Source organism: Thunnus maccoyii, chromosome 24 (assembly GCF_910596095.1).
Source record: "Thunnus maccoyii chromosome 24, fThuMac1.1, whole genome shotgun sequence".
Taxonomy (NCBI): domain Eukaryota; kingdom Metazoa; phylum Chordata; class Actinopteri; order Scombriformes; family Scombridae; genus Thunnus; species Thunnus maccoyii.
Window position 1 is genome coordinate 18,299,030 of NC_056556.1, and position 24,951 is coordinate 18,323,980.

Sequence of the window (24,951 nt, forward strand, 5' to 3'; positions counted from 1 at the left end):
GGATTTAAAATGGGCAAACTAGGCCCCGATTTCACCTTGTCCACTTGGCCAATAATTTATAGCCTATTGGAAACATTTCATCAAGGGCTAGAATTGCTAAATTTAAAACATGAGACAGTTATATCCAGGCATATGCAGTACGGGGACTGACATGAGTTCAAAGTTAAAGGTGCAGTGTGAAGAATTTAGTGGCATCTAAGTGGAACGGACTTGGCAGAAATGGAATATAATATTCATAAGTATGTTTGAAGTAGTGTATAATCCAAAGAAAATAAGAAATGTTGTGTTTTCATTACCTTAGAATGAGCCCTTTATATCACTGGCTCTACCGAGGGCCTTTCGCAAGTTTTGTGGCCACCATAGGTTCTCCTTCACGCTTGGAAGGGGACAGTGAGGGGATGGGTATTCGTTTCGTTGCAATCTGCAATGTCACCACTAGATGCTTCTAAATATTACACACTGGTCCTTTCATTGACGGCAGTATCTCTCCACCTAGATTATATGTATATAAATGGCACACACACCTATTTTTCATACATAATATTTCGATCTCATATGCCCAGTGATGTTTGTTCCAGTAAGACATGACTGTAGTTTGTTCAGTCATTTTAGAGAAACAGCTGCTCTGGAGGCAGAAATAATCTTATTGGAAATCAAAGCAGCAGAAGCTGATATTTCCAGATGCTTAGTTGTTTGTATGTGTCAAGATCCAAAAATGCCTGAGCCTACATTTCCCATAATGTAACTCATTATGTCTTACGTGAGACTCGCTCTGGCTAGTAAACGGCCACATCTTTCAAACTCCACTCTCCAGTTTGAAACACAGGCTCTCTGTCATGAATTTGTAGTCTCTGAGCGAGTGACCCTTTAACAAACCGTCTGACTCTGCACTCCCCACTACTATCTTAAGTGGTGTTCCATTACTCTAAAAAAATCTAATTTTGCAAGATCGACCTTTCAATAACGGAGGACTGAGTGTCTGATGTACACCTGCATCATTTCCTCTGCACAAAAAAGATCATGTTATATCTTTCTTTGTTAGTTGTTGTTAGAGTCACAAGGACTCATAATCTGACAACCACAAATGTCTGTACTAATTTTGTGCTAGCCCATCTGGTAGATGATGAAATATTTCACAACATAAGTCACAACATAAGTCATTGGCCTGCTAGTAGCGCTAGATAAAACATCAGGGGAATACCAAAGCCACAGGCTGTGGGAACATGTAATAAACTGTTTCTTTTACTCTCCCCTCCAAGTTGAACTCATCAACCAATGTCAATTTCTACTTACAGAGCAACTCAGAGAAACATTAACAGAAAATCTGCAGTTTGTTTGAATTAAATCTTTCATATAACTCACTGAGAGCCATTGTGACTTTAGCCTTACTTATGTAACCGGTAAAGACACCACACTGACCCCGCAAAGAATTTCACCATGCTGCCCCAGTCTATTTGTTTTGACAGTGTGGGACTGACACCCATATGTGCTTCCAAGAAATTCCACCTTTGTCGGGCACATCAGCGCAAAACTCAAGGAAGATGAAGCTGAACACCACGCTTGGTCAAATAACCAGTATCTCCAGGCGCTGTGTTCTCTAGATTGGTGAAGCACCTGGGTTCTATCCCCCCCACACTTGTTTATTCTGTTTTTTCAAAAAAAGTGTTTTTCCTCTCCCACTTCTTTTAGTTTGTTTAGATGAAAAAGTAGTCCTGATAATGTTCCCATCTGGAGCGCCTCTGTGGCTTGATGAGTACACTAGCATTCTGCTTGATTGAGTAATTGTGATTCATGGATGATTGGGGATGTGTGTGTGTGTGTGTGTGTGTGTGTGTGCATGAGAGAGAGAGAGAACAGAGGAAAAGGAAAGAGCAAAATGGCAAATGTGAGCATACAGGTATAAGCTACACGTCCATGCCAGTCAGCCCCAGCTCTTATTTAAGCCATGCTGCCTTCAGACACACACACTGTGGACAAGAAGGAAATGTGATAACTGTCAGACAATCCTAAGCACCTCCATATGTTTTGGGTTAACTTCTTTGAACCGCTTTCTCCGCTCATCATGTGTGGTAGCCGTCACATGACTGTTTTGATTCATGCGCAAAGCTGCGCAGTTAATTTGATCAGTGGTTCGACCAACAGCTTTGGATTCTAATGACCCACAATTTCTATGACCAGGCTAATGGAGGATTGGGAGACTAATGACAGTCAGCTGTGGATGGGAGTGTTTGAAGGCATCCGATGGGGTGGAGCAGCTGGGTGGAGTTGGTCCTTGCAGGGGCAGGCTGCCGACTGAAAACTGGGCCACAAACCAAATCAAATTACCACAATTAGACAAGTAAGTACTCTGCAATTCAATGGACAGATGCATCATCAGGAACATTCAAGGTCAAGTGGTTACATCTTGACTTGCTGAGATACATTTTTTAGAGAACTCATAAAAGAGGACTAGAGGATTTCACAATTGGTGCTACTTGAGTCCAGGACTTTTAAATTAGACATCAATTCTGTGAATTCTATCTTACCCAGGCAGAATAAATAAAAAACAATCAGAATAATATTGACCTACAGGCATGTCCACATCTTCCTGTAGAATTAGAATTGAACTAATTCCCAGAGTGGGAGATGATCCAAAGGTCCAAAGTTTACCGCACAGCTGCTGGAACCTGAGAGATTCTTTGTGAAGGTCCTGTATCTGTTATATGGCTGACAGAAAGCAGAGGGTTAAATAGTCAACATGGATTCACAGCTTACCCACCAGCACCCAGAGGAAAACTTTGTGAGCATAGAATTCTGAAGTTTTATAATTTTTTTAAAAAAATGTGACCACAAAAAGTTCTTAAAAGCTCAACAAAACCATTCAAAACACCATTCATAGATGGTTATTGGATTCTTGGCTTTTTAATCAGAACAAAAGAGTGGAAGTTTCTCCTTGGGCAATACTGCTTCAACCAGTTATCTTTTCAAATATATGAGCACAAAAAAAAATTCTTAAACACCAGCATAAAAGCATAAAACAACATTCCAGTTGATTTGTTTAGCGTTTGATAATCTGACTGCTCTTGTTTCATGCCCCATTCAACCTACGTTTAGCAATGTGGGCGCATTCCAAGATTGCAGCCATTACTTTGCTGAGTACAGTGTTATCATAATTGCTATAAAAATAAAACACAAGTTGTAATAAACCATAGTTTTCATTTAAAGGCAACACATAGTGCTGGCATCTGACACACTTCAAAACACCAATGTTTTAGTTTTGCACATGGCAGTGTCTTAGTGTGGCATTTTTATCACACTAAATCCCTGGATTGGCACATTCTGGCTACCATACCTTGATGACTACTTCCTTAATTACTGTGCATCAAGTAATGCACCACACTGTCACAGATCAGGAAATATTCTGGAAATATCTAATCAAAGAATAAGTAATCAAGACTAAGAATCTGACCATGACAGTTTTCAATTCTCAGTGCTACAGATCTATTTTGATCCATACTTAAAAAGTATTGAGGTTTGATATTCACCCCTATTGTAACTATCAGTATAATACTATATATGGTACCTTGAAAATACTTGTGTGAGAGATTCTAATGTCAAGTCAAGTCAAGTCAAGTCAAAATTTATTTGTATAGCATATTTAAAACAACCACAGTTGACCAAAGTACTGACCAAGCTTAAAATACCAAAATAAATGAACATAAAAGTAAATACCAAATAAGCATAAAAGAAAACAATAAACATAATATCAATAAAAGAATTGCAGCACAATAGAAGGTGAAGTCAAGGTGTCAAACTCAACTCTAATTGAATGTCAATGAGAAGAGATGGGTCTTCAGCAGCAACTTAAAAGTTTCTAGGGTCTTAGCAGTTTTTATATGAATAGGTAAGCTGTTCCAGAGATTTGGGGCAGTCACCACAAAGGCCCAGTCGCCTCTTTTTTTGTGTCTGGATCTGGGAACATCCAAGACCATCTGGTTGGATCGACTTCAGTGCTTTAACTGGAGTATGATGATGCAAGAGTTCTGTTAGGTAACATGGCACCAGCCCATTCAAAACCTTAAAAACAAGCAGTAAAATCTTAAAATCAATCCTAAAACAGACAGGAAGCCAGTGGAGAAGGCCAATACTGGTGTTATGTGATCACGCTTTCTTTTTCCAGTTAGAAGATGGGTGGCTACATTTTGTACTAACTGCAAATGGCGAAGAGATCACTAGAGTCTTAACTGATAAGAAAGGCTAGTTTTAACAACTGAATTAATCTGTTTATCAAATTTGAAGCTGTCAAAAATCACACCAAGATTCTTAACAAAAGATCAATTGTAAAAAGCTAAAGGGCCACGATATAATGTTATATAAGGGGAAAGTGGGCTATGGGCCACTGTGTATCCACTGTGTCACTGTGTGTATCTGTGTTTTTCATACCTCTTGTCCTCAGCTTTTTGACAACTGATTTTGGACCTCGGACTATCTGCACCAGAGATTTGGCCTTGACCATAGCCTGGATTGTGACAGTGATTCTGGAACAAGGATTGAAAAACTGATGATGGTGAGCTTGCTAGCCAGCTTGGCTAGTTAGCTTGGCTGTTTCACAGCCTGTGGTGGCTGCTGCAACTAACGTTATACCTACTATGCCTGGTCTTCTAGGCATATATTGCACAAACAAACGAAATGCCACCAAAGAGGAACTGTGCAATTACAGACGAGGAAGTAGAGGAGACAAAGAAAATGCTCGACTTTCTGTCAGAAGAGATTGCAACTGTCTCTAAGCAGCAGAAAATGATAATGGATTTGATGGGTGAAATCAAGAAACTTAAAAGACAAAATGCAGAGAAGGATAAGAGTATTGCCCTGCTGAGTGGCAGACCTGGAGTAGTATACCCAAATAAATGACATTTTTGTTAGTGTGTTGGATACAAAGGCCAGGTCATATGTGAAGGCTGTGGTGCCGATGGAGGGAGAGACCATTGAGCCCGATCTGGACTCCCTCAAGAAACAGGTGATCACTTTCTTTAACAGCAAGGTAATATCAGCAGACTGCAATGATATTGAGGCATGCCATCCTCTCCCCAGAAAAAACACAAGCGAGAAACTGGCCATAATTATTCATTTTGTGAACAGGAAACTAAAACAGGCACTGCTCAGGCAGGGGAAAAAAACTGAAAGCAAGCAACGTTTTTGTCAATGAGCACCCGACTAAGAAAAACGCTGACATTGCCAGACAGGCAAGCTCCCTGAAGAAACAAAACAAAATCCAATCCACGTGGACAACAAACTGTGAATGGATCACCAGAGGAGGATAAAGTGCTTGTCATTAAGGAGATCACTAACCTGGACAAGTACCAGTGATGGCAACTCATGGGAGAGCAGGAACCAAGGTAATGAAACTATCTCTTGAACCTGAACTCAGGTCAGCTCGCAAAGACACTAAATGCAACCCTGACAAGTTTTGACAGATGTCATTCACTTTTCACATAGAGTACGGTCTAGACCTGCTCTATGTGAAAAGTGCCCTAAGATGACTTTTTTTGTGATTTGGTTTCATATAAATAAAATTGAATTGAATTGAATTAACAGCAGAACTCTATATGCAAACTTTCAAAACATCAGAGAATACTGAAGTCAATTTAAGAAACCATTCAATATAATACTTATATCTGAGACTTGGCTCAACTCTGAGAAAGGTATGGATTTTGAGTTGAATACATATGAATTGACTTCCATTAATAGGAAGAACAGAAAAGGAGTGGATGTGGTTCTGTATGTGGATAAAAGCTTCAATTATAAGGTAGTGGAAAGTATGACTAGTATTGATGATGTGCTGGAATGTATTACCATAGAAATCTGTATGGAAAAAAAGAAAAATGTAATAGTTAGCTGTGTATATAGAACACCTGGATCTAACATTGAAGTATTTAAGGATAGCATGGAGGGATTGTTTGCTAAGACAAATAAGTTTGTGCTCATTTGTGGTGATTTCAATATAGACCTCTTCAACCTAAATAAGCACAGAATTACTAAAGAGTTTATCAATACAACATATAGTATGAGTTTATATCCAGTAAACACTAGACCTGCTAGAATAACATCACACTGTGCCACTCTAATAGATAATATTCACTAATGTTATGGAGGACAATACAATGAGCGGGCTAATTAACAAATGACATCAGTGACCGTTTACCAGTTTGTGTAGTTTATGACTGTAATTATAAGAAGGGTAAGGATGCCAATAACTTTAGATACAAATGAGTGAGAACAGAAGAATCTATGAATGCATTTAGAAGTGAATTACTAACACAAAACTGGAAAATAATATATGAAAAAGAAGATATAGACAAAGTATATGCGATTTTTTAGATACTTGCAAATGAGGAGTTATGTTCATTCTGTTCCCCGCTATAAAATAAAGGCTGAGTTTAGTTTTCCTGAAGATTTGCTGATCAAATCTATCTCTGTGTGTAAAAAAACATTAAGTTATTTGTATGGGGAAAATGTAAAATGGGAGAAGATTGATACTAACATCAATAGATGTTCCTGGGAATCAGATTTTGGGACCACGATAAGTAAAGAAATATGGGAAACTGTTTTATTAAATGTAAAAGAGATTAGTTGCTAAAGTGTGTCTCATTCATAAACTGCATGTTACCCGGTTTATTGGATCCAAGTATGATCCTGTTTGTCCTATAATATGTCCAAAATGTAATACTGGCAAAGCTACATACTCTCATGCTTTCTGGAAATGCCCAAATATTGTGAAATTTTGGAAAAACATTAAAAGGAAAATGATGGTATGCTCAGATCAGTATTAAACCCAGGTGTCTGTTTTTTAGGATTAGATGATGCAGCAAAGCATGCTGTTAAGTATAAATATGTTTTGAGAATTTGTTGCTATGCTGCGAGGTTATGTATTCTTCAAAGGAGGATTGGTGATAAACCACCTGATGCTACCCTTTTGTTTGAAAAATTCCTGAATTTAATTCCACTCGAACGATATCGTACATGACTAAAAACAGATTGGACCAATTCCTACATACCTGGAAGCTAGTCTTAATTAGTATAGAAGATGAATTACAAATTGGGCTTCAGAAGTATATGAATGTATCAATATTGAATCATGACTACTTATAATATATGTATGTATGTATGTATATAAATTTATGTAAGATTTAACTTGCAGATCTGTGACTATTATTAGCACTAAGATATGTATTACAGCTGCTTCCCGTGAGCGAGTGTATGTAGGTGTCATATGTATTATATATGTGTCCCTCAGGGTGGGTGGGGGGTGCGGGGGTTGCGGGGGTGGGATAATGTAGTATATGATCATTACTGAATAAGAGGAAGAATGGTGTACATATATGTATTCATTATTTACAGTTAATTCTTGAGTTTGCAAATGTGTACACTTAACGATGCAATAATACTAGTAATAATAAAAATATTGAACAAGCAAAACCAGTAACTCATATTTCTTATATTTGTAACTTTATATAAAGCTGGGGATAGACACCACTTTACAAATTACAGGCATGTTTCTTTATTTTCCCAATTCTCTAAGACACTGGAAAAAAAACAAAAAACTCTTTATTTAAAGATCAGACATTTTCATTGAGAAGCACAATTTGCCGACTAACAGTCTGTACGGATTTAGAACAAAGAGATCAACATCTTTGGTGCTAATTGAATTAATAGAGGAAATTACCAATTGTATAGACCAAAAAAGTATGCAGTGGGAGTATTGATAGATCTAAAAAAAGCCTTTGACACCATTGACCATGATATGCAGTTTTACTGGATAAATTAGAAGGGTATAGTATCAGTGGGGTTGTGCTGAATTGGCTGAGAAGCTACTTAAGAAACAGGCAACAATTTATAAAGATAAGTGTGCATAAATCAACATGCATGGATATTACTTGTGGAGTCCCTTGGGGGTCTGTATTAGGCCCGAAATTGTTCATTTTGTGCATAAATGATATTTGCAGAGTATCAAAAATACTGAAATTTGTTTTATTCTTGGACGACACCAATATTTTTTGTTCTGGGGAGAATTTTCAGCAGCTTTTGGAGTTGATCCCAAAGGAAATAAGTAAATTAAAACAGTGGTTTGACCATAAACAAATATCATTAAATTTGAACAAAACAAAGATTGTGTTGTCTGGAAATTGTAAAACAAACACTCACAAGTGATGATAGACAATGTTAATATAGAAAGAGTAAACGGAAATACATTTCTGAGTGTGATATTAGACCACAGAATCTGCTGGAAACCTTATATAAGATATGTATGCGACCAAAGCTGGCAAGGAGTGTTGTAGTTCTGGGAAAAACAAGACACATTCTGGATCATAATGCATTGTACACTCTGTATTGTTCACTTGTATTACTGTATCTGGATTACTGTGTGGAGGTGTGGGGTAACACGCACAAAAGCAACTTATATTCATACTACAAAAATGAGTCATAGGGACAGTTAACAATGCAGGACATCGTGAACACACGAACACGCTGTTTTTAAAGTCACATGCTTTGAAGTTCATGGATTTGTAGAATTTAAGACAGCACAAATAATGTATAAAATAAGAAACAGTTTACTTCCAGGTAGTATACAAAAAATGTGCATAGACAGAGAGGGGGGGGGGGGGGGGGGGGGTTATAATTTAAGAGGAAAGTTTAATTTAAAAAAACATTTGTTTGTAGTTTGTACCACTCTGAAGAGTATGTGCATTTCAATTTGCAGGGTAAATTTGTTGAATAGTTTGGATATAGAACTCAAGCAAAGTCCAAATATAAATCAATTCAAGAATATGTACAAAAATATAATTTTAAAGAGGTATAATGATGAGGAAGGGTTGGTAGGATGAACTCTGAGGTCATTTCTATATTATATCTGATTGACACTGGGTGGATATTTGGGTTGTACATAATAGCATTGGGGTAGTTGATAAATATTTATATTATGTATATATATATATACATATATATATGATAAATATTGAGTATAGTAGTAGAATGACCATATAAGTGTATACTTCTTCCTTCTCCTTTTCAGATATGTGATATTTATGTTGTTTATAAATATTGTTTATGATAATTTGTTTATTGAGAGTTTGCAGTATATGTTTGCTGTTCATTTTTTTGTTATTCTTGTTTTGTTTTTTACTTATCTGTTACATGTTTGAAATAAACATAAACATAAACATGATAGAATGTTGGCAAATTAAACTCTTGGCAGCCAGTCAGCCTTGAAGGCTGCAAGGCAACTTTACTGAGTCTACCGCAAAATACCATCAAAGCAACAAAGTTTTGTGTCATCTCTTTTCAATTAAGCAGTGTATTTAATAAGCCTGCTGATCATATGATTTACTATGAACACAAGCATTCATGAAGACAGCGCGCCACTCATGTGAGCACACTGTCAAAAACAAGCAATATATCACACATGCACACTTACAGTTAGCTCGAAGCGCTAAATCAGAGCTTGATGAAAATGTTGTCAACATCACAGCAGCCACAGGAAGAAAAGGGTTAGTTCACTGCTGCTTTCATTACCAAGGAATCTCCACATCTACACTGCGTTCTCATGCGCTGAAGAAAGAAGCCAATGTCTTCTGATGGAGCAATCCTTTCAACTTTTCTTTAAATTCAGTTTCTCTGTTGCTCAGATATGAAGTGCCTTGATGTTCAGATGTATTGATCGTGTTGCTGTAGGACATGAATTCTCCACAGCCAGAGCTCCCTCATACTATCTTTGATTCGTCAATCAGCTAGCGCGCTATAAGAAAGTTTCCCGTCATTCATAGATCATAGTAGGTTCGCTCACTAAAGCTTCTCCTCATTTTGTTGCATCTGAGTGGAAGAGGATGTGCCTTGATTAGAAATAATCCCTTAAATCGTCACTTCTTTTTCAATTTCCTATGATGTCAGATGCCTGTTTCTTTAATACACAATCGGAAGTCAGAGCAGTTAAGTAGAGGAAAGTAACTGTGCATCTGAACAGTGTAAACATCCGAGTGTGGCATTACTTAATCCTGATGAGAGTCTCTGTCAGTAATGAGAGCAAACTACAGCAACACGCGAGGAAAAAAACAGGTGGGCACAAGATGTAAACTTTTCTGAATTGTATTTGACTATGTCCTGGGTCACACACAGACAGCTTTATAACACAAAGAGGTCATGGCAAAGTGAAGCGCTGTGTGCAATCTGCTTTAGCTGTCAGTCCTCTTTATCCACATGGAGGGAAAACATGCATCACTGCAGCCTAATCAGTTTTCAGGGTGGAAAATGTTGATTTCATCTAAGCTAAAGAGTATTTGGGTGGAAGTTAGATGAAGCAGCACAATGTAGAACAAGTTAACCCCAGTGCCCTGACTGTCATGATGAATACCAGGTTTAACAGAGAATCAGAGATATTGAAATTTCTTCTTTCTTTTTGAAGTGTGACTCTTTCAGGCCGAATCTGCTGAACTAATGGGGGATTTCCTCATGGCTCCAGATGTTTCTTCTTTTTGCAAGAGGAGACTGTGGCTGTATTCCCAGAGCGATGATTGCGAGGTTTTACTCATTTTACTCTTTAATGGTGACCTACTTCCTTCATTCAAAATGCTAAGTTGAATATCTTCTCAGATTTTTATCTGTGCTCTGCTCTCCAGGGCCAGCTGAACAAAAACTACGTTCAACTTTTGAATAATTTCATTTAGAAAAAGTATCCAAAGTCAGTCAGTTCCTATTTGTGTTTCCTGAAGCTTTTTTGGCAAATGTCCCCATCTCTAAGTTTTCATAGAAACATTATTCTCATGTATGGATGTCATTTATAGTGCAGTGGCAAACAATCTTGAGTCATCATTTCTCCAATCTTTTGCTTTCCCTGCCTCAGCAATAAAAAAGTTTTTGTTTTTGACTCTGAGCTTAGCAGAAACGGCTGGAAATCTTTTTATTAAAATGCGGGAAAATTGCTATGCATCACAGTCTGTCAAAGATAAATAATTTACAAATGAGGACATAGAGGCTGCATCAGCACTTTTCAGAAGCAGATTCAAAGATGGTGTACAGTGCTGGGAGCAGAAAACAATCAGTATTTGAAATATCTGACTCCAGTTATGGAAACACATTAAAAATCCTTAAGATGGACGTTTATGTGTGTCTGTGTTTATGGCACAGTATACTGATAAATGTGTGTAAAAAATTTGGATGAGTAAAATAAACAAAATAAAAATCACCTGCCTTAAAAAATCTATCTCAGCAACATTATACATATCTGTAATTAAGTTAAACATTATTTCCTAGTTAAAAAAGAGAAGTTATGTATTTCTTTACAGCTTGACATAATTTGTCCTTGTCAGAATCAGCTGTGCTGAGTCATCAAAGCAAGGTGTCTATGTGTACAGCTGGAGGATGCTACAAAGAGTCTGCTCACTGATCAAGACAGAATCAGCCAAAGGATCAATTGCTTTAATGTTTAACACCTTGAGCGCAGCTTATAGAGGCAAAAATGATGTTATTTTGTAGGCTGTTACATTTCCACTTGCCTAGTAGTCCCCAAAATGCTGAGGACAATATAAAAGGGGAAACATTCAATTTTAACTTCACGTTACTCAGATTCCACAGTTTACTACTCATATACTTATAAGTAAACCATATACTTACTTATATGGTTTGCAGCCTCTTCCATGTTATGTTTTTGGTCCCATTTGTCTGTCTGTTAGTGAGCAAGGGATGTCAAACACTACTAAAAAAACACACTGACAAATTTGACAAATTGCCATGACTCTTGAACACAATACACAATCAGATTGAGATGATACATTCAATATGAACTCTGAATGATAACATTACGCCTATGGTGGTGCTTCAGCAACATAATAGTATCTGTATTTTGATGATTTCTGGATGCGGATGCAGATTCTGAACAACTCTTTGTTATTAAAATAAAGAATTGAATGCTCTGCAGTCTTGGCATAAGAGTGCACTCTGAGTGCTTTCTACTTCATTGGAATGAAATCAACATCACCTTTGCGAATTTATGCCCTTCAAGTACATTTTATAGAGTGTTCACCAGATTGCATGAGGTGATGACATAGTAGATCATAGTTGTTACTTGATTGGTTGGTTATTTCTCTTTTTTCCAAGCATAGTAGGAGTATAGAGGAGTTTTTCCTTTATGTCCCCCACTTCCCTGAGTGATTTGAAATATAGAGAAGTTGAGAAACGTGCCTATATGTTTTATTTAAATTTGGCTTTGCTATGGTGGTTAGAGAGCATAGGGCTAACAGCATAGAGCCAGACAACCCTGACCATTTAGTAGTGCCATTACATGAAATCATTTTAATGCTTATAATGCTATCATTTGGTAAAGGTCACCACTGTACTTAAGTTATTAGCTAAAAGCTGGTCATAAGCTGTAAAACCCAACAATTAGATGGTTGATGGTATAAACTTACAAGAACATGGCAACTGTCTACATGCAAAAACTATTATAATAATGCAGTGCTACACTGAAAAATTGCAATCGGTGAATGGGGACAGGTGAACATACGTATGTCAAAGCAAAGTATTAATTTAGTCTGTTTTTCCCCATGGTCAACATTTCTATAGCAAAATTACTATGAAAAGTAACTAAATGCTCTAAAATGGGAGGTCCACTTATATTTCTCAGTGATTTGGATTACACACAAAATAGTGGAAATGATCAACTACAGCATACAAAATATCATCAATTCATGGCCTCTATAGCACTGCAGTTTTCAATCAAGTCATTCTTTTATCAATGTGACAGCAGTTTTTACAACATTTTGAGAATTAAAAACATTAGCTGCTTTTAACTGGGCAGTTGCTTGGGCATACAGTATGGCGATGGATCATGATGAACAGTGACATTTTTCAGAACACATTGAGAAGTGTAGCTTTAGAGTCTATGCCAATGGCATTCCTGGCTGTGCATCGGTAGACACCAGCATCTCTTTCTGTTGGATTCTGGATAATGAGGGAGCCTTGTGGATGGAGGTACTTGTTTCCAAAAAGGCGTGGCTGTGCAGTGACAGCCAAGCGGGTTTTATCAGGTGTTTCCCATGCCACCTCTGCTCTAGGGATCCCAGTTGCTATGCAGTTCAACTGAACAGCGACTCCACGCTTGGCATAAGTTACAGAGGGAGGACCATTAGTAATACGAGGTGGGTACGCAATCACAATTACTGACACAGACAGCTGAGAGCTGCCATACTCATTTGCAGCTCGGCAAACATAGGACCCCCGATCATAAACTGATACTTGTTGGATGGCAAGTGTTCCATTGGACAGTACAGCATATCGCCCAGCTCTCTGCGGCCTGTTGAGGACAACCCCACTGGGTAATGTCCATGTTAGTCTGAGGGGTTCACCACTGGTTTGACAATCGAGCAAAAGGGTCTCCCCATTCATAACGCTGACAGGAGTGTTGTATTTGTTGTTGATCTCCGGCTTTCTCCCTGGAGACAATGTGATGATACTCTCCACAAGTCCTCTAGAATTACGCCCCAGGCAGCGGTACGTACCAACTTCAGCAATAGACGGATTACTGATAATCAAAGAGCCATCTGGCCGGTGGAAAAACTTAGAGGACCGAGCACCACTCAGCAAAGGTGTACCGTTGGGTAGGATCCAAGTGACGTGAGGTAACATTGTGCCCTCGAAGGAGCAGTTCAACGTTAGGGCATTCCCCACATTCAGTGATAGGCTATCTGTTTTGGGGCCTCTAATTTGTGGCCTCTCGACAAGCTCCTTTACATTCAAGTGAACGACCAGCCTGACCTCCCCTCCTTCATTACGAGCGATACAAACCAGCTGCCCTGAGTCTGTCCTCTTAGGTGACCGGATTTCCAAGGTTCCATTCCGGTGAACTGCCATTCTGTTGCTGTAGTATGGTGCAGGGAGGATAATATTTCCTGGTAGGACCCACATGATGCGAGGGGTAGGAGTTCCCTTTGCCACACAATCCACCAATTTCCGCTGATCCTGGACTGTGTCCACCCTAATGGCATTTTCAGTGCCTCTCAAGCCATTGATCACTGGAGGTGTTACCATGACCTCCAGCATGATGACTTTATGGTCTTGTCCTGCACTGTTTCTGGCTGTGCAGGTGTAGTTACCTCCATCAAAACGTTGTACCTTCTGAACCACCAATGTCCCATCATTTATGACCTGGTATTTGTCTAAGGTAGGGGAGATTACTCTATTTGTTGGGGATATCCACGTGATGACTGGCATTGGTTCCCCTTTGGCATTACACCTCAGTGACACTGTCTCACCGTAGAAAACCTTGATGATCTTTTGGTCTTTATCCTGGATTTTTGGTGGAGCAGTTGAAACCTTGATCTTGACTTTGACCTTCATCTCATCTTTGCCTAGCTGGTTCTCGGCATAGCAGGTGTAGTCACCCTCCTCTCGCATGTCAACATCATTGAAGTACAGTGTCCCATTGTCAAACACTACATACCTGCATAAAGTTTGGGCAGAGAAGGGGAAGAGAGGAATACAGATAGTTACACTTTGATGACTGGAGTGGAAGACAATAAATACAGCTGAAGTATGAAGGAGTTTTTGTATTGTAGCAGCACATGCCAAAATTGGTTCTTGAAGTAATTTTCTGTGGAAGTGATGAGTCATTAATCTTAAGGTGGGGAGCTGCCACTGTAGCACAGTCGGGGAGTAGTTTCCAATAAGTGAGCCCAGTTATAATTTGATGAAGTAATGGCATTTGGCCATTTCTAATATATCTTAAAATGTCTTAATTGATTAATGGCAGGTTTTTTGTTAAATAAGACAAACTAGCAAAGCTAAAGATTTGGGTTTTGTAGGAACACCACTGCCCAGTATTGATGGGTCAGTTCAAGAATTATTTAGTATTTTTAAGAGAACAGGTCAGACTGGTTCATCAACAGAAATTAATCCACATGTCAAATCAGTGCAATCTTACAGCTGGACTTAACTCTGAAACGTTTTGAATGAGGAGATGCAATGCAAGGGCTAAAGACGTGAAATATTACTGCATTGGCAGTGACTTCACTGTTGGCTGGCTGCCCTCCAAAATGGATGTAGTCAACTACATTTACAACAAATTCAGGAATTCTCACACATCCATTCATTAATTTTTCAATTAATTTTTACCCAAACAACAAGTACAAATTATTCATACTGCAAAAACAACTGCATGCTCTATTCAGTTCTGTCATTAGTTCTGGATGAACTAGGATTTAATTAAATTGCAACATTTAGATCCACATAAGGATCTTAAGGTGCTGAAGATCTTTGTGGTAAAGTAGGAGCATCAGTCATGAGCTGTAAACCCCAAACTTCTTTATTTGTGTATCAGTGCTCACACTGGTTGGTTCAGCTTCAGAAATTGGAGATGCGTGTAAAAATTCTTTATGTTGTACACATGCCTTCATGTAGTTAAACAGTGACAAAAAGCATCAAAGGTGAAAGGTTTGCTATTGAAATTTTTAAGTGTTTTTATCCTAAGATATGTTAATAGCACAGTTTAACAAGAATTTGGAGATTTCTTAATATAAAAATAAGCCAGCGTATATTCTGATTTTCACACCAGTATTTTTAGGGTATAGAGGGAGGACAATAAGGTGTCAGTTTAATGGAATAAAAATTTCATAAGTCTAGCTCACTTTTAACCAGGATAGAAGTTTAGCAGGTTCAGTTGAAAGTCTACCATCATTGATATCAGTGGGGTGGACAAGATATTAGATACACTCCTTGGTATAACCTAACACACTACCGAAGTACTACAACCTCCAAAATAACCATAAAGTTGAATCAACACTAATTATAAGTATACAACAGTAGGGAGGCAGACTAAGCTGGACTCCCTTTGTGATACAGGCCAATAGAGGTGCCTTCTAGAAGTGAAAGTTAAATCCTAAAATTCACTAATACTAAGCAGCTCATACCTGCGACTGCGCCCCCCACTGACACTATCCCTCTGTTTGACTGGGTTGACCATGGTGCCATCCGGCAGTGCCCAGCTTATCTCAGGATTGGGGAGCCCAGATGCCACACAGTCCACCTTGAGGTCTCCACCGTACACCACCTCCTGACTGGATCGCTGCAGCTTTTGCTCAATCTTGGCTGGCCTGGTCAGCACGTTGACCCGCAGCAGAACATAGTCATCACCCATCTTGTTACGTGCCACACACAGGTAATCACCACTGTCCTTGTCGGTCACAGAATGGACAGTTATGGTCCCGTTGGAAAACACCTTGATCCTGGGGTCAAAACTGTAATAACAGTAGAAATAATGGCATTCAGAGGATCATAAATGTAGGCATTTATGTATTTCACCGAGGATTAAAAAGCTTGTGCTTTTGTTAATGCTTGCTTACAATGATTTCTTACAATACCTGTACTGATTATCTACTAGCTTCTTTGAGGGCGTCCTCCAGATGGTTCGGGGCTCTGGCTGACCGGTTGCCACACAGTTGAGCAGCAGCTTCTCCCCATAGATCACATCTGTCCTCTGGGGAGATGATGAGGTGATGCTAGCCTTGGCAGAGGATGGATTCCTCCTTATACTTAAGATCACTGCTCTTCTGCTGGATGCCACCGCATTACTGGCTGTGCACTCATATCTTCCAGCATTCCCCAGGCCCAGTCCACGCATGTAGAGAGTCCCATTGGGGAATACAAAAAGATTGCCTCCAGTAACAAATTGGGAAGCAGTGAGCTGTACGCCATCAGGTGTGAGCCAGCGGATGACAGGTTGGGGGGCACCTGTGGCAGTGCAGTGGATGTAGGCAGTGCTGCCCTCTGTAAGTGTTTTGTTCTCATATTGTGTCTGCTGAATCACAGGTGGCAATGCTGAGACGTAAAGGCGGACTGAGACTGTGTCTGCTCCAGCTGCACTGCTACCAATGCACTTATAAATTCCTCTGTCTGTGTAACTGGTCTGGCTGATCCGCAGGGTTCCATTACTCAGGATGGCCACACGCTGCTGAGAGGCAATACCAAGTGGAGCAGCAATCATGTGGACATGGTTAGGGAGCACCCATGTAACTCGGGGTGTAGGGTGCCCCTCCACTTTACACTCCAAATCAGTGTTGCTACCTAGATGCACAGTGATGTCTCTGTGCCGAGGCTGGAGGACCCGCGGATGTTGAGACAGGACCACAAGGTTGACCACCATCTTGTCTGTACCGTACTGGTTCTGGACCATGCACAGGTACTGGCCCCCGTCCATGGGCTGTGTGTTCCTGATGATTAATGTACCATTCAGATAGACCTCAAACCTCTGGACCCTGGTGTTCTGAGCAATACTCGCCCCTGCATGAGTAGAAAGACAGACATGTAAAATATGCAAAGTATAAGATTATAGAATGGATAATGTTAAAAGTAGGGGAGAACCAACACAATGAGGGTGTCAGATCTTACAAAGAACTGTATACTATGTGCAGGGAAAATACCCATTTCTGATTGGCCTGAAGACTTTGACATAGAGTCCTTATTTCAGTTTTTGACTATACTTACTTAGCTTAACTTAATTTGTTTTAATGTCATTTTTTTCCCTAGGGACCTCACCCTATGTTCAGCTTCTAGTACTTTATATTTTGCTTTTCCTAACCTTAAAGGGGATGTGTATTGGGGTGTACTATTTCACATGTGAAAAAAGTTGTATATATGTATAAAACCTTTTGTGGCTCCAGAGAGAGCTGTGCAAAGTGTGATAAATTGCTTCAAGTGATATCACTTGTAGTGTAGTTGTATTCATTATTTATTCTGTATTTGCAGTATCAAAAATAGTATCACTATCAACATTCTGTCTGGTGATATTGATCTTGATTGCTACCAAGTTGCCATGTAATAAGCAAGAAGATGTTCTCCTAGTTGTGCAGTAGACCCCAGGTAACAATATATTTAGCTGTGGAGCTATATCTTAACAATGTCTTTAACTGTGAAATACATATTTCCAACCTTAATATCTGCATAAAATAGCATGGCTTCCTCTGATTAATAATAAAGTAGCCTAAAAAGAAAAAAAAAAGTTTTTGTGGTGTCACACTTTATGATTCTCATTCTTATCCATTCTGGAGGTCATGTGTGAACACTGTGCTGTGCTATACTCATGTAATATCATGAACATATGGAAAACATATCTTCACTGATGATGAATGTCTAACCATATTGAATCCTTAACAAAATAATGGAGAAATTCCTTGCAAATTTGGCAGACATTCCACAATGTGATAGACATGTAAAAATGTCCATTCAGACATCTTTGGAAATTGTTTTGATCTAACATTAGATTATATTTCACAGTAACATGCAGCTGAAATATATGGAAGATGGCAGGTGTTTGCACTGTATTTTTGAGCTATAGTCAAAGGATAGTATTGTATCATCAAGTGTTAAAACCTGTTTTCTGGGCTCTTACACACTATGTGATTACACTATATATACTATACTATAATCATTTCCATTTTCTATAGTAACTGTAAAGAAGGGAGTGCCAAGGCTGACCTGAAAATGTATGTAAAGCTAAGTTATCAGGTTGAGTCATACATACCACTAGCAACTTTAGTCCATGACAGGAAGGGCATCGGCTCGCCTTCAACCTCACATGGAAGCTGAGCATCTGTTTCAGCTTTCACAGTGAAAGTCTGGAAATTACTCTTGGTTATCCTTGGCTTCCCCCTTGGAATAGATCCTTGTTCAGGTAGCTGGTGTTTTATGGACACATCCTGAGTGCTTGTTAGTAGTCCCTCTCTGGATGGATCAGTCTGGATTGCAGTAATTGTTGGGGTAGGGGTAGTTGTCTGCTTGATTGTCTGCCTGTTGGTCAGTTGTAGGGCTGTAGAAGTTGGATTTGTACTAATAAATAGAGCCAGTTTGTGGTCAGGTGATTGGGTTTCAGGATGTGAGTCTGATATTGTCTTAGGCTCTGACGTGGTGATGGGTTGGATTTGTTGGTCTTGAGTGTGGTTGTCTGGGATGCCGTTGATTCTTGGAGCTTCCCGGTTGGTGGCTGGCAGTGAAGGGCCCATTTCAGCTCCTCCGTAAGATGTTTTGGGCAGTGTGACATGTGGCACCACACTAGGTAGGATCAAAGGATCAGGCATTGATGAAGTTGCAGAGGGAGGTGTTGTAACGGTGGTACTTGTGATAGGAGCATCAACATTAACTCCAGTTTCCTTAAGATGCTGATCTACCCCTGACTCACTACCTGTGGTCTTATTTTGACTGAAACTATGATAAGATCTCTCACGGACTGTAGGTGTTGTTGTGGTAACCTGTACTGTCTTCAAAACACCCTCAAAAAGCATGCTTGGTGTTGTAATTGAACTACTTGGAGTATATGTGCCAGAGGTTGCAATGATTTCATGTACAACCAAGGAATCAGCTGAGGTAGATTGAGATTGCAACAGTGAAAAATGCTTGCCAATCTCTTCAGCCTTTTTGGTGGGTGTGTATTGATGGCCTGACTGATTTTTCTTGAAATCTGTTTGTACTTGCGTTGCAGTGTGAAGACCCCCAGAGGAACTGTCAAACCGTGGCACAGGTTCAAGGTCTCCCGTAATGCTTTCTGTTTGCGTCTCCTCTGAGGGTTTAACAGGTGGAAGAGAGCTACCCATAAAACTCTGCTGAACGGCTGATGTGAGCACATCCAAGTGCTCTGAGGGAGATGCACTCTCTGAGATTCCCAAGGCTGTTTGAGAACTAGTCTTTCCGTGACCTGCTTCTGGAGAGGCTGTTGGAAATGATGGTGCCACTGATGTGCTTTTGAATAGTGGTTTGGCCAGAGGTAGAAGGCTGTCCTTTGTTTCCAGGGGAGAAGCTGGTAGTGAGGAGGGTTTGGTGGCTGCCTCGTCGTCATGCCTGGAGACTGTGCTTTCTTTATGACTCAGTCTGCCTGATGACACTGCTTGGCTGTCAGTGAATGGAACAGTGGTATTGAAATTGGCTGTTGTTACTTCTAATAGTTCTATTTTTAGCTTTGTAGAGGCAGTGGTCCTGACTGTTGCTAGGGGAGAATTTGCTGATGTGGTGGTAATAAACTGGGTGGGTTTATTCAGCTTTTGCTTCCTTCTGTTTGGCTTTCTTCTTTGACTCCCATTCCTTCTCCGAGAGTTATGTTGTCGGTGGCGTGGGGGTGACTGTTCTTCAAACTCCTTCCTTCTAGTTGTAGTGGACACAATATTAGTTGTGTGAGATGTTGTTGTGGTCATTGCTTGAGATTGAAAATCATCAAGTGTTGTGGCCTGTGGCTGAGTATGCGGCTGTGATGTTACAGTCTCACTATGATATTTTCCATTTCCTTCTTGGCTTGGTTCTGATTCATTTGGGTTGACTGAAGGGATAATCTGACTTCCACTCAAAGAGAGTTCTCTGTCATTATTAGAGCTGGCAACAACATTCGGTCTATCTATATTATTACTCCTCTCCGATGCCTTGAACCAATCAGCTGTTTTGACTCCATCAACATCTGTATTTGTGCTATGGTTTTCTTGTAGAGAAAATGTACTGCTGCTACTTGCAGTGTTTGTGTTAGCCTGCCAAAAAGTGACAGCATGTAGGGTAACAGATGTGGTCTGTGGGAGTGAAAAAACACTGCTTGAAGTAGTTTGTAGCTCCAAGTTTGTATCACGAGTTGTGTGCTGTACATCGTACGTACTCTGTGTTGTATGAGGCTTTGCTGTAGCATGCATGCCACGTGTGTAACTGCTGTTTGATATCATATCATGTATATTATGTGTGGTGTAGCTCTTAGAAGTCACATATGTGCCTTGGCCTTGTGTAATGTGTTTATTAGTTTTCATTTGTGTATGTTGTATTGGAATGTGTGGTGTTGTGGAGTAAACTTGGCCGTCTTTCTCTTGCACAGCCACGCCATCTGATGATCCTTCAATATTTTCTTGTGACTGTGTTGTCTGCTCTGTCTGTTTCCTTTCTGTTGTGTGCTGTTCTGAGATTGGTGTCACAGTATTCTGAGCATTTCTGTCCCTAATCTTAGCCAAAATATCAGCCCACTTCTCTGGGTCTATTTTACTCTTTGACATATTTATCCTCCTCCTGTTTTCAACTGTATTCTTACTGTCGTCAACACGTGATCCTGTTGGTTTTCGAAGCACCGGTTGTCTCTGCCGCATACTCCTTGATGGATGTACACCCCTCCTACCTGGCGCCACACCTCCTGGAACTCTCCTTCTCAAAGGATCCAGGCGGCCCTTTGGAGCCCCCTCCCGAGTAACCTCAGTGTCCCCTGATGCCTCCTCTGTGTCCTCTGTTGGGACTTTAATCTTAGTGTTGACCCCTGAAGCTGACTGAGGTTGTACTGGAAACTTCCTCAAAGGCCTTATCATCCCTTTGCGCCTTACTAAAGTGATTTTTGTAGCCACTGTATCCACACCATGCTGATTCATAGCAATGCATTTATAATAACCACTGTCCAATAACTGAGTCTGTGGGATATGCAGAGTGCCGTTTGAATAGACTAATGCTCTGGTGGAATTGGCTTGGAAACTAACTATGTTGCTGCTTGGTAGAATCCAGTTAATTTCAGCATCAGGGGATCCAGATGCAGTACAAGGCAGGGAAATGGGGTTCCCTGCAAATCCTTCGATAGGTGTAAGTGAGGCATCTTCCCCTGGAGGAGGGCTAGAGGATTCCTGCACTGTCAGCTGGAATGACAGGACAGCAAGGTCTCCATGAACCTTGGCAAGGCAGTAGTAAATTCCTGTATCTGCATGGCTGACAGATTTAATGACCAGCCGTCCATCAGTGGACACAGACACCCTGTTGTCTGGGCTGCTATACGGTGCCTCCATCTTGGAGCCGTCTGGCAGCATCCAGTGGATAACTGGTTGGTCAGAACTGTGCACATTACAGTACATTTGACTTGGGCTTCCCAGGATAGCACTAAACACTTTTCGAGTCGTGTTTGTTGACTCGATCATGACCCATGTCCTCTTCTGTCTCCGCACCAACTCCACGTCCACTATCTCTGACAAGTAGGTGCTCAAGATCAACTTTACCATCTTGCCTGATGATTGAAGTCTGTTCAGCTGAAGGTCCATAGATGTCTGCATCAGCCACGCTGCCTGGGCCATGATGTTAACCTTAACACCTGTGTAGTACAGGGCATCCTTCTCAGAATCCTGTCTATACACATAGGTTGGATAAGGATCTTTACTGAGCATAATCTCTCTTTGTAAGTGGGCTGGCACGTTGCTGTAGTATGCAATTAATCTCCACAGTCGCTCATACTTTTCTCTATCAACAGGACATTCAAGATCCACTGACAACGTGATGTTGGACGCCAGCTGGAGTTGGTTCACTTGCTCCCAGTTGATCTTGGTAAGCTCTCTAGGTTCACCAATGCTACATTCCAGATCCACCTCGTTCCCATGTTCGTCTGACAGGCCCAGGGAGATGTTGCCAAATGGTTCTCTGAAATCCTCTGTGGTCATTACCTCACTCTCAACGTCCTCAGGTAGGGTTGTCCTGTGAATAGAGCTGATGATGGGGCGGCTACAGACCAGGTTCTCCACAGCCTGGAGCTCTTTACTCTGGAGGTGCCTGGGAGAGGAGCATATAGGACACAGCTGGCCACCAGGGAGTGCCCTGTCCTTTTTACATTTCAAGACACCTGCAGCAAAAACAATAACAACGCAGTCAAATTAGACCATGAAGCAGAGTTATCTATGAATGTTCTGATTTATTTGATATGCTCTAAAGTCTCAGTTTTTTTCTTTAGTGGCAAGTGCTGAGTTTCAAAATCTAACCTGGTGAGGTTTTATTCCAGTCATGGAGCCACCTCATGTTGCAGTCGCAGGTCCACGGGTTTCCATGGAGGAACAGATTCTCCAGCTGAGGCATGGTTGCCACCAGCTTGGAGGGCAGTGACATTAACCCATTGTCTGACAGGTAGAGGTGCCTCAAGGTGGAGACGTGGAAGTGGTCCATCAGGGTGAAGGTGGTGAAGGTGGCTGGGTGGAGCTGCTGAAGACGGTTGCCTTCCAGCTGCAACAGTCGCAAGGAGGTGAGGCCCTGGAAGGCGTCTGGGTGTATGAACTCCAGATGGTTGTGATCCAGGTGTAACCTGGCCAAAGCCCACAGACCCTGAAGGGTGTGTCTGTTGATTTCCTTCAGTTTATTGTAGCTAATTTTCAACATCTAAACCAATAAGCAACAAAAAGAAAGAAAGTCATCATTACTAATCATGAAATTGTGAACCTATTTAACCCTGTCGCACCCACCCAGAGGCATTCATCTGAAATCTTTGATCCTAAATTTTTCTAAGATGAGACACATACTGAACAGCACATCTAGAATATGTTTATTTAATGTAACGATGCAGCCATATTTCAGTCAATATAAGCTTCATTTAACAGAAAAGGTTTGGAACAAGAACATACAGAACATCTATGTATGTGATTATCTTGTTAAAGGAACATTTAAGGGGAAATTATGGTTCACATGACATTAAAAAAAATATTTTTATGTAAAAAAAAAACCAAACTTGTGTCATGTGTTGTACTATTTTCTGCTACAGTTGCTATGTTATTATATAAATCAGATTGATACTTTTTTTTTGTGCCAAGCTTTTTTTAAAATGCTCCTTTAGATTCACATTTTGACATCTAATTGAATAATTGAATGTCATGTTTTTGGATTTTTTTGGATTTTAATTCATGTTTCAGGTTTATTTTTGGCATTTAAACAGTAAAAGTAAAAAAGTATAAGAGAAAGCAGGTGAGAGACAAAATAAAATGTTTGCTGTTCTTTAACCCTTTTGAATACAGCCATGATGCTGGTCTCTGCTGATCAAGCAAATTTGTAGATATGATATAATAAGTTAAAAAAAAGCCAGTATTTGTGTAAAATAAAAGAACACACAAGGCTTGTGCAAAGAAACAATATAGTTTTGTCATTGGGGTTCAATTTTAACCTGAACTACAGCAGCCATTCATAAATATGGTGATTAGTTCATTCCCATAGTGTGTAAAGTGTACCTGCAGTGATATGAGGTCTCTGAAAACTCCATCAGGCAGACTGTGGACATCATTCCCATGAACCATCAGAAGCTCCAGCTTCCTCAGGCCAGCAAGTGATTTTTCTGTGATCTTATTAATGCTGTTGAACCTGAAACAACAAAACCAAAGTGGGTGGTAAATAAACATTGAACTCATTCATGAGAGACAATACATGAGCTGAGTATTGTCTGTCAGAATATAAAATCCCTTTGTAATACTGCATTAGGAGTGTAATCCAATCAGTGGCAGTAGCAAACTAACAGGCATGCCAAGTCACTGTTGAGGATGCCAAAAGGACTGACCCCAGATTCATGCGTTCCACATGTTTAGGTACAGCAGCTGGGATGGTGATGAGGGAGCGGAAGGTGCAGTGGAGCTCAGTGGGCTGGGGGCAGGAGCAGGGTCGGGGGCAAGGAGCAGAGGCAACATGGGGCAAAATCATCAGCACCAGCAGGGTCTGGAGGACGCACATGGCGGGGAGGTCCATCTTCATCCAGAGGGGTTACAGTCACAGCAGCTGTCCGTTTGATAACTACAATAACAGTAATGTTACCAACATCGGTACTATTATGTTACTATTGCATTAATTTCAACTAAACTATTACTTCTGCTTTTGATGCTGCAATTACTAGTATTGCTGTCTTGGCTAACAGCGTCAGCATTAGGCCTATTATTATTATTATTAAAATTATTATTATTATAAATCCCGTTTAAAATACGCGGGACAAAATGTGACGGGGAGTCAAAAACATACCACGAATTGATATCCTTGTAAAAAATATCATTAAAACTGGAACTGCAATAAAACAATCTGAGTAACAAAGAGGCAAACCCAAGTTTGGCTCACCGCATGAATGGATGAACTCCGGTAAATTACGCACACTGCGCTGCAGCGGAGGTTTCAGGCAAAGGTCTTGTTAAATATTTGATAACTTCAGCTCAA

At 40.2% G+C, this 24,951-nt stretch overlaps 1 protein-coding gene across 1 annotated transcript; it reads right to left on the minus strand.

The window, feature by feature from the left end:
• Positions 1-11,434: 11,434 nt before the first annotated feature.
• mxra5a (matrix-remodelling associated 5a) lies at positions 11,435-24,555 on the minus strand. Its single transcript, XM_042404145.1, has 7 exons — positions 24,311-24,555; positions 23,988-24,117; positions 22,758-23,148; positions 18,542-22,621; positions 16,383-17,301; positions 15,933-16,259; positions 11,435-14,467 (listed from the first exon to the last, which is right to left on the minus strand). Exons 1-7 carry the CDS (start codon positions 24,499-24,501, stop codon positions 12,877-12,879), a joined length of 7,629 nt encoding a protein of 2,542 aa, XP_042260079.1. The 5' UTR covers positions 24,502-24,555; the 3' UTR covers positions 11,435-12,876.
• Between the last annotated feature and the right edge of the window lie 396 nt (positions 24,556-24,951).